Source organism: Myotis daubentonii, chromosome 7 (genome assembly GCF_963259705.1).
Source record: "Myotis daubentonii chromosome 7, mMyoDau2.1, whole genome shotgun sequence".
In the NCBI taxonomy this organism is placed as follows: Eukaryota; Metazoa; Chordata; class Mammalia; order Chiroptera; family Vespertilionidae; genus Myotis; species Myotis daubentonii.
Genome location: NC_081846.1, coordinates 16,283,649 through 16,296,153, shown reverse-complemented (window position 1 = coordinate 16,296,153; position 12,505 = coordinate 16,283,649). Strand labels below are relative to the sequence as shown.

At 38.3% G+C, this 12,505-nt stretch overlaps 1 protein-coding gene across 1 annotated transcript in view; it reads right to left on the bottom strand.

Moving 5' to 3' along the window:
* Positions 1-276: 276 nt before the first annotated feature.
* The window catches only part of CPS1 (carbamoyl-phosphate synthase 1), a 112,780-nt gene continuing 100,551 nt past the window's right edge, over positions 277-12,505 (bottom strand). The window contains exons 34-38 of the mRNA XM_059703025.1: positions 11,041-11,139; positions 4,466-4,525; positions 3,590-3,702; positions 2,116-2,245; positions 277-1,359 (exon numbers count right to left, since the gene is read on the bottom strand). Coding sequence (XP_059559008.1) covers positions 1,261-1,359; positions 2,116-2,245; positions 3,590-3,702; positions 4,466-4,525; positions 11,041-11,139 — 501 coding nt within the window. The 3' untranslated portion in view covers positions 277-1,260. The remainder of the gene's footprint in view (positions 1,360-2,115; positions 2,246-3,589; positions 3,703-4,465; positions 4,526-11,040; positions 11,140-12,505) is intronic.

The window sequence follows — 12,505 nt, the reverse complement described above, 5'->3', positions numbered from 1 at the left end:
CACTGTACATGCCCGTCTGATCGCCCCTGACCACCTCTGCCTCCGCCCTCACCATCGTGGCTTTGTCCAGAAGGACGTCTGGAAGGACGTCTGGAAGACGTCTGGTCTATCCGGTCTAATTACATATTATCCTTTTATTAGTATAGATATTCATTTGTTCATACCCTATATTTCTTTGTACAGAAAACAGAAAAAGTGATATCATTTGGCCTTAAACCCTGTTTCATCAGATACATCAACATAAAATAAGTAAATAAATGCAAGAGTACAATGTCATTGCCTCTTAACAGTATTTTATTTAAAAGTTCACAATTAAAGCACTTGTAATAACACAAAAAGGTTAAAGATACAAAGGCTGCCTTAAGGAAGGGCTTTTCTTATATGCAGATGGGAAGGGGACCTTGTGCCTAAAATGTGTGGAACTCACAGTGCAGAGTGGGCCTCAGTAGATCATCAGAATCCATAATCTGAAGGGAATGAATGTAACACCCAAGTGTATCCAAAATTGGCAGGAAGTGGGGAGGGCAGGGAAATGGCATAAATCTGAAGATTTCAGTTGGCTCAGGTTAAAATTCGAAAGAACAACAGGGATAAAACCACCTCAGCGGTATCTACCCTTTGCTGACATCCTCCAAAACCCAAAACTGCAAACTAGTGTCTTTTAAAGAAATTTATTGCTTAAAGACCTCTGTCACACTTCTCAAATTCAGTACCGTGGGGAGGAAGGATGATATTCCTGGATGAACCAGATAGAATGATTATTAAAAAGGAGCAATAAACAAACATCATGATGAAGGGCTTCATAAATTAAATCCAGGCTTCATTTTAACAAAGCTTTAGAGTATTGTGCCTGGTGAGAGGGTCCTGAGGTGGCAGCTGCTATGGATAAACAACAATAGTGTCTGTGAAGTTGACATAGAAAGAGTTCAGAAGACAGAGCAGCAACTTCTTCTACCTTGATTATCATTCATCAGCACCATAAAATGTTAGCTGCAAGTAAGCACGTGGGGAAGCTTGGCCCCCGGAAATAAGGCACTAGCGCAGAGATGCATTCTCGCGAAGAACAAGTGACTGAGGAAGGACTCTATGCAAGGCTGACGACAATTTAATGGTGACAGGAAAGAACATTAAGGCATAAGTGAGTAAACTGAAATAAGGTTTGGCATCAACATTCATCTCTGGGAAAGGAAGCTGGGGATCAGTTCCTCGGGATGAAATGTGGCTGCAGTTGGTTTGGGGATGGAGCCGGCGTCCACATCTCTATGCCCCTTTCCCAGCACTGGACTGCCTGTAGTGGAAAAGACTCTTGGAGTCCACAGTGCGAGATTTCTGTATGGCTTCAGCGAAAAGTTTGGTCACCTGAAAATATAAGCGTAGGAGTCTTAGCAACCCAGATGATACGAAAGTGAATGTTTAATGAAACAGGAGTGAAAAGTCAGTTTCTGCTTCCAATTTTTAAAGGGGCATGAGATGAAATAAGGAAATTTTTTTCTTTTATGTAATGGGGACTTTCTGCTAAATTTCAGACATCACCATGAGTGAGTCTATCCCACCACCCTCCCCACGCCTCACCCCCTGAATAGGAATTGAAACTGACCCGGGGGAAAATATGATGGGCAGAAAGATAATGAGTCTCAAAGAATAGTCTTTCCCTGTAATAAAGGACTGGAGGAGTCACGTCCACACAGAACTGAACATGCCTCATGTGATCATTTCCTGTGAATTGAACAAGGGCTTGCATATATCTTGGATCTTCAATCATTAACCTGTTATTTTTATAGGGTGGCTTTCACTTAGACACAATGGAATAAAAGTTTGTATCTTGATTCCATGCCACACCACACTTCTTATTTAAAGGATAATTGTATGAGTAATGAGAGAGCTATGGCTATCCGTGGCTTTTGATTATCTCAATTGCTTGATCACCAGCTGTCTCAGTTAGGCCACGACCTACCATAATTGCATCATTATTTTAGATTCTATTTAGAAATTCTTCTCCATTCTGAATGTTACAAGAAGGGTAGGAGAGAGATGTGCATAGATCGATAAACACTCTTAAGGGAGGCACAAAGATAAAACTCCTCATGCAGCCTGTATTTGAGAAAAAGGATATACCTGGAAATTAGTGAGGAGAGCAATCCCACTGTCAACAGCTGTCCTCCGAATCACATAATTATCATGGATAAACTTGGTGTTGTTGTTGGGGAGGTTAATCACCAGGTCAATGCTGCCATCTCTAATCAGTCTGGAAGGATGAACAAAACAAACAAAGGCTTGCAGGTGACCATGTATATTTTATAATTAATTCTAAAATACTAACGTAAATAACTCTCTTAGCCATTTGAATCAATGCCATACTGAGCTGACGGCCATTTGTCCTCCTCAAAGTAAATGTTCACATTACACTATTTGGAGAGTTATAATTTTATTATTGCACTCTTGAAAGAATTCTGGTTAAAGTCTAACAAAATGAATGGAAAGGTTGGTTTTCTCTTTAAAATGCTATCTATCCATAGTAAGAATTGGTAATTTGACAGGTATTTAATTATTTTACAAGGAGGTGATTCCCCAGAGTTGAAGTCCACCCCACCCCATATTTCCACTCCCAGATTAACTTTACTTCCATGCCTGCATCCCCCTGCCTCTCCGGTGATGGTATGAGAATGCATGTCACCTGATTCTGAGTAAAACCATTTCACATTCTCTTGCTGGGCTGTTACACACAAAAGAGACATTTAAATGTCAAAGGCATGAAGTAATGCTAATTATTGTTTTGCAAAGCTCTAAGCGAGAGCTTATAACATCACTGGAAGTCTAACTAAGGTCTGAAAAATTTGCCCTTTTATTAATTTGTTAATGATTTATAGCTACCTTCTTAGGAGCTCTAACAAATAGTATAGTGCATAGATTTGGTGTGATTTAGCCATTCAATGAGGTGTAATATCCCTGAGAATTATCTCCTATGTGCCTATGCCACATAGTTCTGTGTTTCGGTAATGGTGTTCTGGAAGGCTCACACAGCGTGCTGAATTAGTATGTCTTAGAAATCTAGCCTAAGGCATAGTAACCCACGTGATCAAAGAATAGCAAACTAAGTAATCCAATGACTGACAATATCATAGCTCTCATCAGAGTCTTCTACATGTGGCAGGTGCTCAAGAAGTTGACTGAGTCATTGAAGCATAACCTCAGTGAAAGACAGCTGGTCAAACTTGTACTTGACATACACATATATACATAATATAAGTTTGACGTGAAAGATAAAGTTCTGTGTTACAGTCTTCATGCCCATGATTCTCATCACTTGAGACACCAGTGTCTGTCAAGGAAAGCACCCTTACTCGGAACTATTTTGAAGATGCTACGTATCACCATGTGCACATATGGCATTATGTGTTCATAGTGATAGCAGAGTTCACGAGAATGAAACTTTACTATCATCCACAAATTCACTCATTTGAAATTGGGAGCCCAAGAGGACGTTTAGAAGACTTGCAAGGGGGTAAGATGAAGTATTCCTATCACACTGGTTCCCAAAGTTGATCCTCTATCTGTTTCCTTATCTCAGACAATTCTGCCCAGTTCTTACTTTCTGATGGAAGAGAGGCTGGGGTTCTGTCCTTCCTGAGACGGCCAGGCCACCGGGGTGGCAGGGACATTGTTGGCATTGAGCCAGTCTGACGTGGCTTCTGTGGCAAAGAGCTGTGGTTAAAATGGAAAAGTCAGTTACTGGATCACAAGGAAGGCTTTCAGGAAGCAAAAACCCTGCTGGGACACACGTGTCACTTGAAACATAAAGGAGAAGAAACTGATGAATATGAGAAGCAATGCAATCCCATGAATACAGATTTAGACTCACTACCCGGAGTCATGAGCACTTTAAATATTTCTGCATTATTTGCTGTGATAAAAATTTAATAACTAACCCAGGCTTTGTGTAAATGTATTCAAGCAAAGAAGGTTTTTTTCCTTTATGTTTATTGTTGACACTACTACAGCAAGAAGTTTTGCCTATAACTGTAACAGCTGGAAATTATGACTACAAATGGGAACAGATAAATGAAAAAGGAAATATATGGAAATACATTGGAACTGTGTCCCAATTCTGTGTAAGCTAAACTTTCTACATTTGTGATATATGTACTAAACCTTAAAACTAGTCCAGTCAACCTATGAACCAGGAGGTCATGATTTGATTCCCAGGCAGGGCATACGCCTGGGTTGTAGGCTCGATCCCCAGTAGGGGGCATACCATTGATGTTTCTCTCTCTCCCCCTCTGAAATCAATAAAAATACATTTTTCAAAGTTAAAACTAGTCTTTCTAATTATTTGATTCCATTGAAGATATGAAACTATTAAGTTAGGATATATTTTGATCTATTTAATTCTCTAAGATGTTTCAATATTTCTTTTGTGGAGAGAGTTCAATGCTGACAGAAAACAACTTGTAAAAAATTTACATACCTTGAAACCTTCATTGTGTAATTGTTCAGCCACACCAAGGAATCTTGGACGGAATGATTGCTGAAATTAAAGGAATTTAATACAATTCACTTTCTAAATATACATGTTCTTTATTTAGTCATATGTAGTATGGTATTCTCTCATGCCACCATGAGAGGTAATGCCAGACATTTCCAGGTGTTTTCTATTTAAAGATGACAAGTTTTATTCTCTATACTCCTACAGCAGTGGTTCTCAACCTTGGCTGCACATTAGAATCACCTGGGAATCTTTTTAAAATCCTGATTTCTGGGCCTCACCCTCTGGAAATTCTGTTTCTTTGTTATGGGGTGGGGCCACAACATTAGTAACAAAGAAACAGAATTTCCGGAGGATGAGGCCCAGAAATCAGGATTTTAAAAAGATTCCCAGGTGATTCTAATGTGCAGCCAAGGTCCTATAGCAAGTGCGAGTGCTTATTTATTTTCCAATATAGATAAAATTCCATCCACATTGTCTTACTCTCTGCTTTCTTGCTTTTTACCTTGCTCTCACATTCCTCTATTCCCTATTTAATCCACTTAATCTCTGTCTGTAGATACAGATAGACCCCAGTTCTGCACGGATCCTTTTTCTGATCAGGGAGGATTTAAAGACACCTCGGTTAGGAGCTCAATGCCAAGTCCGCCTTGCTGGATGTTTTGCCTGTTCAAGCCGTTCTAATTGCTGAATTCAAATTCAAACTTTGAACTGCCCTTCAGTAAGAAGGCCTTGTCCTAGCATCATGCAAAGCACCCAGCAGTAAGTCAATCATATGGAACTCACTTTTGCATTTACTCTAAGGCAAAGAGTAAAAGAATGGGCCCATGACCTTGAGCTCATAAACGTGAGTATACAGTAACAAGCATGGAACAGTATACAAAGTTTAAAACACCTATTCTGCTTTAAATGAGAGCATTTTGGCTGTTTTCTCTTGTAAAAAGTTTATACACAGATGGCATTAATTTGGTTACTTTGGTAAATGTTTATAATCTATTTATTACATTAGTAATGGTTATATTATATTAGCACTGGTTGAAAAAAATCATGGATATAATTTTATTTTAGAACTTTAGAGAAACTACAAATTATAATAACAAAACATGGCAAAATCCTTGCACAACTTGGATAATGTCCAGCCCAAAAAACCTCCTAAAATTTACTTGCAGAGGCTTTCTGAGAACACATCTAAGTCCTAAGAAAAGACCCCAAAGACTGTGTTCAAATATAGAATTCTTTCAGATCCTGGCCCACTCACTCCCAGAACAGCAGTTTTATGACAGGAAACTATCAGCAAATAGAAAAGATAAATGCAACTGGATGAGTCTCAGCGAAGGCAGGCGCAGGGTTATTCATGACAGCCTAGAACACGAATTGTAACCATGCCCAGAAAAGTAGCTTTCCACTTCTGCATAGGACCAAAGAACAAGAAATGGGCTTAGCTGTAAGAAGCTCATGGCTAGACATAAAAAATAAAATAAAAAAGTATAAAAGCAGAGAGTAACTCAGTGGTGTTAGGGCAATTTAATGAGCTATGTGGCAGTCGCTTTAATAACAGGTTAGCAGAAGAATAGGACTCATTTGTTCACGTTTGATTCTGCTCGGAAAGTAAGGGACTGAATTAGATGGCATTTTAGGTTTTCTTCATGTTTAAAGTTCCTTGACATACAGCAAATATACATGAAATATTCTAAATATTCTGAATTTTGGAACATTACATTGTGTGTAACACAGAACAGACTTAAGTAAGCGCCAAAGTACATTGGAAGGCACAACATAAAGGTATCCAACAAACACTTATTGACTAATGAATAGATTAACCATGAACTGAACAAACTATTCTCAATCTCTTCAATTTTCCCCTAGCAAAAAGTCACTGATAATATGTGGTCATGTGATAATATAATGTTGAAACAGTTTCCTAAAAATATCATTTCTTAAGTACAGTGTTTCTCAAAATATGGTCCCCTGGGAAAGCAGCATCACCTGAAATTTTGTTTAAAACATGAAACTTTACACCCCACCCCAGATCAACAGAATCAGGAACACTGGGCGTGGATCCCAGTAATCTGCATTTCAGCAAACCCTCCTGGTCATTCTGAGACACACTGGAGTCTAGGAACAGGAGGCCATAGGAGACAGGAGGGCCATCTTCCTCTCATTTTATAATTTGAGGTGAAGAGGCCCTATCCTTGGCCAAAGACACAGTGGAAAATGTTGAGGGAGAAGTGCTAGGATGTAATATTTTTCTTCACCATTTTAAAGTCAAATAAGTCAGCCAGTCCTCTAAGGCCTGCAGACACCAGTCAGAACCCCATTATGGAGCTGATGCGGTGCTGGAAAAGACAAATATCCTACATGACAGTATTGGCAGTTCCCAGCCAGGCAACCACTCTGCCTCCCGGCCCGGGGTGTTGGCTTTCATAGCCACATTATAAACTTCTATCCAACGTGTATTGAACACTTGTGACATATGAAACAGCCTCTCTACAGAAAGAAATTACAGCTGTCAGCTTGCATCTGAGCGGCCCCAGAGTGAAGAGCTGATTGGAAATACCTGGGTAAGAAACCATTTGTAACTAGAGGTGAGAAGTACAAGCTCATTTATTGCCTGGAACATGTTTATAAGAAAGCCTTTTAATATTTGTATTTTCCTCCAATTATCATTTTCACATTACTCCAACTTCTGCCCACAGAACAGAAAAGCCAAGCTCATCCTGTGCGATGCCTGTGGACCCTACAGGGGTGTCTGGATTGACAACTCTACGGTTGCTCCTAATGATTCTGTATTGAAGATAAAAGGTTATTCAAGTCACTCGGAGTCGTCTTTTTCAAATAAAATGCTTGCTTTATGTTTCTGCTTGATGCCAAAGCGCAGCTGTCCGGATGGCGCTCGCCTCTCCACAAGCATCGCTGAATAGCCCAATCAGAGGGGCACAAACAGCGAGGGCTCTTGATCTACTCTGGAGTAAATCGTTTATCGTTAAAGGGTGTTCCAGAAAACTTCAAAACGAGGCAGATTGCCTGCTCCTAGCAACTCGAGATAAACCCTGATGGGATGAAAGAGGCTGGAAACACTACAAGGGAATCCAAGCTGATTCTGTTCCCACGTAAACCTGCGTTATGTGTTTCTTATATTAGCATCCATGCCTATAGAAAGCCTCTTGGCAGAGACAGCGTGCATGTAGTAGTTAAGTTGACAAGGATCCCTTGACAAAATCTAAATCCTGTTGTTTTTTTTCCAAAGCCCTAGTTATACCAGGTTGCTGTTATAAATATTTCAAATTTCCTGGGTAACTTGACTCATAGGATTTAACCTTGGAAGGGCAGACACAGGGGGTCTGTGTGTAAAGGATTCCGGGGGAAAGAGAAGCAAAATGAAAAAAAAATGTTAAGAAGACTACAATAACACCAATGAGTATATGCATGACCCCCCAAAAAACTATTTACTAAATGTTTTGAAGAAGCTGATATTAACTAGTAATAATTACTATTTAAAATAGATATTAAACCACCAACAATAAGAAAAATGCTTCCTGGCTTAGAATCCCTTTTACGTTTCTCCATAGTTCTCTTTCCCCCTAATTTTATCTTATAACCTGTTGTAAAATATTAATAATACATTAAGGTATCTTCAATTAAATTGTTCTACTCATAGCAGGCAGATGGGTCCAGGTAGAGAGATGAAGAGAAAAGAAGACCTTTGCCTCAAATACATTCGGTAGATACTGACCATCCTTTCCATTTACACATGAAGGAATGATGGGGCAAATTAACTGTGAGTGATGGCCACACCCATGCTAAATCAATGGTTGTCTTAAGAAATTCAAATGCAGTTGTGGACTCTCTTTCTTAGAGCTTCCTTATATAACTCACCTAAATGCCTTCCCTTGTTTTTACTGGCCCTAACCCTCATTTCTATATTTTAGATACTTTTAAGTTTTGACTACATATTCGAATGAGTTTATATGAATTCTTCTGACCTAGTGGAATCATGTTAAATAAAATGATTTTTAAAAGTACAGTGTATCCTGAGATATGGAACCCTAATTACTTTGCCCACAGTTGCTATGAAGTTTGGATAAAAAGTTTGATTAGATTTGGTCCCATTCTAGTTAAGAAATGCCCGGTGACTTTTTTGGATAGTAACTCTCTAGTTAATATATTCTGTCATACTGTTGTGTTAAATTTATGACTACATATTTTTAAAATCACTATCAGTGAAAGTCTTTCATCTAGTAATGGTGAGTCTGTGCATTAATTGTTGATGATGGCAGCTTTCCTTGCTTCCCATATAAAGAAATCAGGAAGTGATTCTTTTTTTTCTTTTTTTATTGATTAAGTTATTACATATGTGTCCTTATCCCCACATTACCCCCTACCCCCCCACTCATGCCCTCACTTCCCTGTTATCTGTGTCCATTGGTTAGGCCTATATGCTTGTATATAAGTCCTTTGGTGGGGGTAAGGGGAAGAGATCAACCAAAGGAAGTGATTCTTATATATCTCTGAAGGTTTAGAGTCATGCTGATCAAATTTAGCACAGCTGTGAATATTTTATTAAATATTTCTTTAAATATTTTCTTTGTATCTTTGTAATTAAAATACATATATATTTAAATCTCTAACATTATGCACTCGTGCACAGGGAGAAAGTTCTTAACTAATGTAGCTGCTGGAGCATTTATTTCATTAAAAAAATAAAAATTAAAAAAAAAGAGTACATGGAAAGGTAGAAGCTCAATGGACAGAATCCCTTGCTTAAGAAAACTCTTTTTTTCTCCAACCCCCTCCCCTTTTTTCCTCTGAAAAGCAAAAATTATGTTCTCTGATGCCAAAATTGCACAAATACTTTATAGGGATCAAATTAATTTTTGCCTCACATTTCCCTGCAGCACTAGAACCAAACAAAGCACAATTTTATACATCACTGCCTTTTTAAACTGGTATTTTAAAATGTGAGCACTATATGATTAGTTGGGAAGGTGGCGATTAAGGGCATGGTCTTCCTCTGAATGCCCCCAGGTCTCACATTAAACTTTAAGCCATAACTGGAAGTTGGGCAAAAACTCTCACACTTGCAACTTAATAATACTTAATACCCATTTATAATGTAATGATTCTTTCATACGGTGGGTCTCTAAACTGCCATTAAGATTTGCAATAGCAAGTCATCTTGTTAGTCTCTGCTCTAACTGTTCACCTTCACCCTCGTGGCACCTTTATAAAGCAAAATCCCAAGGTACTCTTTGCAGAAACTTCTCCAAGGTCACTACCTATCCAGTCTCTGGGGTCTAATTTGTAGATATTAAGACACCCTAATGAGATGGCATGTATAATAATCACCCACTGGCTTGAGAGTACCTAGTACTGTTCTAATTATATTTTAATGATTTTTATGTAATCATGCAGGGTTTGAGATTATTAAAAGTACAGCAGGGGTGATATAAAAGACCAGCTATTGTTTGCAAAGGCTCCAAGAATTACTACTCTCAAAAGAAAGAGAATGACCCTTTGGAAGCATCTAGTATTTTTCAGGAAATTTATAAACAGAACAGGTTTTACATTCTTGCAATAACTATTCCAAGGAGTGGTAATAGAAGTTTCCTGACTAGCATTTTGCAGTAAGATTGATATTTGGCCTGGAACAATAAACCAATAAAGCCCTTTTCCTTATATGAAGCTATTCACTTATAATTATGGCACCCTGCTTTGACTTAGAAGGCTTACCAAATAATAATATTTGAAGAACCTCCATGGTATTTTGTGGGATATGCTGATTTTCTTAAGCCCATGAAGTCACTGCCCTTTAAGAACTTACAATAAGTCATGGAGAGCTAGGCTGAGAAAATTTCTCAAATAATCCCCATCTTCTTCAACTTTGAATTTTTGACGTTTAGTAAAAATTGAAATGTGAATGAATGAGTGTAAGAAAAGAAGGAACAGAGGTCAAGATAAGGATAATATGACTTCATATTTGGGAGATGTGTTAGTTTTGAGCGACCAGAGAGAGGTATCTATCAGACTGATGGAAATAGGAGGTGGCTGAGGATTATAATTGAAAGGTGATTGTTTTAGATAGGAAAATGGATATTGTATACATAGATGACCTGGAAAAGGGGAAGTTAAGAGATAGAGATAGACACAGACATAGAAAGAGAAAGAAGAGGGAAGACCCAACCTTGTGGAAAGCCCATGTTTAAGGCTAAGGAGGAAAACTACGAGTAAAACATACAGAGAAGATGTAACCAAAGAATAAAGGAGATTCCTTTCAAAGGCACCCTAAATTCCTTTCAGAACAAATACCCTTTCACTAGAGACTTTCTTTCTCTGTCTTTTTTTATTTATCCACTTATTTGTTTGTATTGGCCACTGCAGTGGAAAAAGGCAAAAATCAGGGAACATATAGAGAAAAATGACCACTCTCTCTATAACTTGCTGTTTTCTCTAGAGGAACTTCAAATTCACTTCCCTCTTTGATACCATAAGTAAGGTCCCTTCCCCCAGCCATTTCCAGCCTGTGCCCACTGGCATGCATACAACCACAGACCACGTACCTGGATTCCAATAAGGATGCCTTTCTGGGGTATCTTAAATCCTGTGGAAAGCATTGCCTTTAGGAAAGCTGTGTGAATACCTTCACCAAAGCAAGCAACCTGTTAAGAATAAATGAAAAAAAAAAGATAAAATAAAAGGAAGCAAATAGTCAACCACCTTTACCGAAAAACAACTACAAATGGAAAGCACTTTACTCATAGATACCTTTGCCAGGTTTTATTAAATTGCCCATGCAATCGGAATTCAGGGATGAAAAGGCTGGCCAGGGCAGATGTATCTTATGTTTTTAATTAAACATAATGAATGAATAAGCAATTCTTTCTCTATCCAACAGCACTCCACGGAACAACATAACTGGATTCTACCGTGAATTATTTGGATACAAATCACAGCTTCTGGTCCATAATGCGGTGAGTTACCAAATGTTAAATTGACATAATGTTTAAATAACAGTGTATGCTGTGTATGCTATGCAACAGTGCATGAATTCACAGGTCAGTAGCACAAATGCATAACTGCTGATCAATCCTTCAGGAGTCCTTTCACACAGTGTATGCGAAAGCCTTCTGAGCAATTCAATAAATCCATGAAAATCTCAAAGGAGTTTGTTTGTTTTTTATAATTTCCATAAAATGAACCTACATACCATACGGCTAGCCCTGAAACTTGCAGCCATAAGTAAAAAACAATTCCAAACTAACATATAGCATTACGATATATAGAGGCTTTATCTACCATAATTGTACTACAATATAACTACAAGTCACATGGCCAGCACAACTATAGAACAAGTGGTATATGTGAGTAGGATGGAAGTAGATTCTGCCGTGCACATCATCATTTGGCACAGGTACAGAACCACCATTATAGTAAATAACACTGATGGCTAAATTCATTCTTTAAGCAAATGACTCCTTTACTATGAAAGGAAAGTTCTCAAATCACGTTGACCTTCAGTTGACCACCAATATACAGGGTGGGACAGAAGTAGATTTACAGTTGCAGGTATATGAAACACAGAGTTTATTCTTGCATTGTTAATTATTAACCATTGTGTTATTTTCCATATGAACAACTGTAAGCCTTCTTTTGCCCCACCCTGTATACTCCACAGTAAACATTTTCTTTGGTCAAGTTCTGGCCAACTAACTTAATGGGACCTAAGTTAATGGTATCCAAATTCTAATGAAAGAACCTGGGCCATCCCATCACAAGTGCATATAAGTACAACAGCACATAAGAGGTTTCAGCAGTTTTCTACCGAAAAACATATGAGGTAGTCAGATATTCAAGTAAAGATTAGGACTGATATCCTTACCTCACCCCAAGGAAAATGAAATGCCCTTACCTGGATCAGGAGCTAAAGGTTCATTCCACCCCTCAATAAGCCATTTGAACACTGAAAATGTCTTTTTGAAACATAATTGACATTGCACTAAGCTAGAATTATTGTTCAGATTTTGC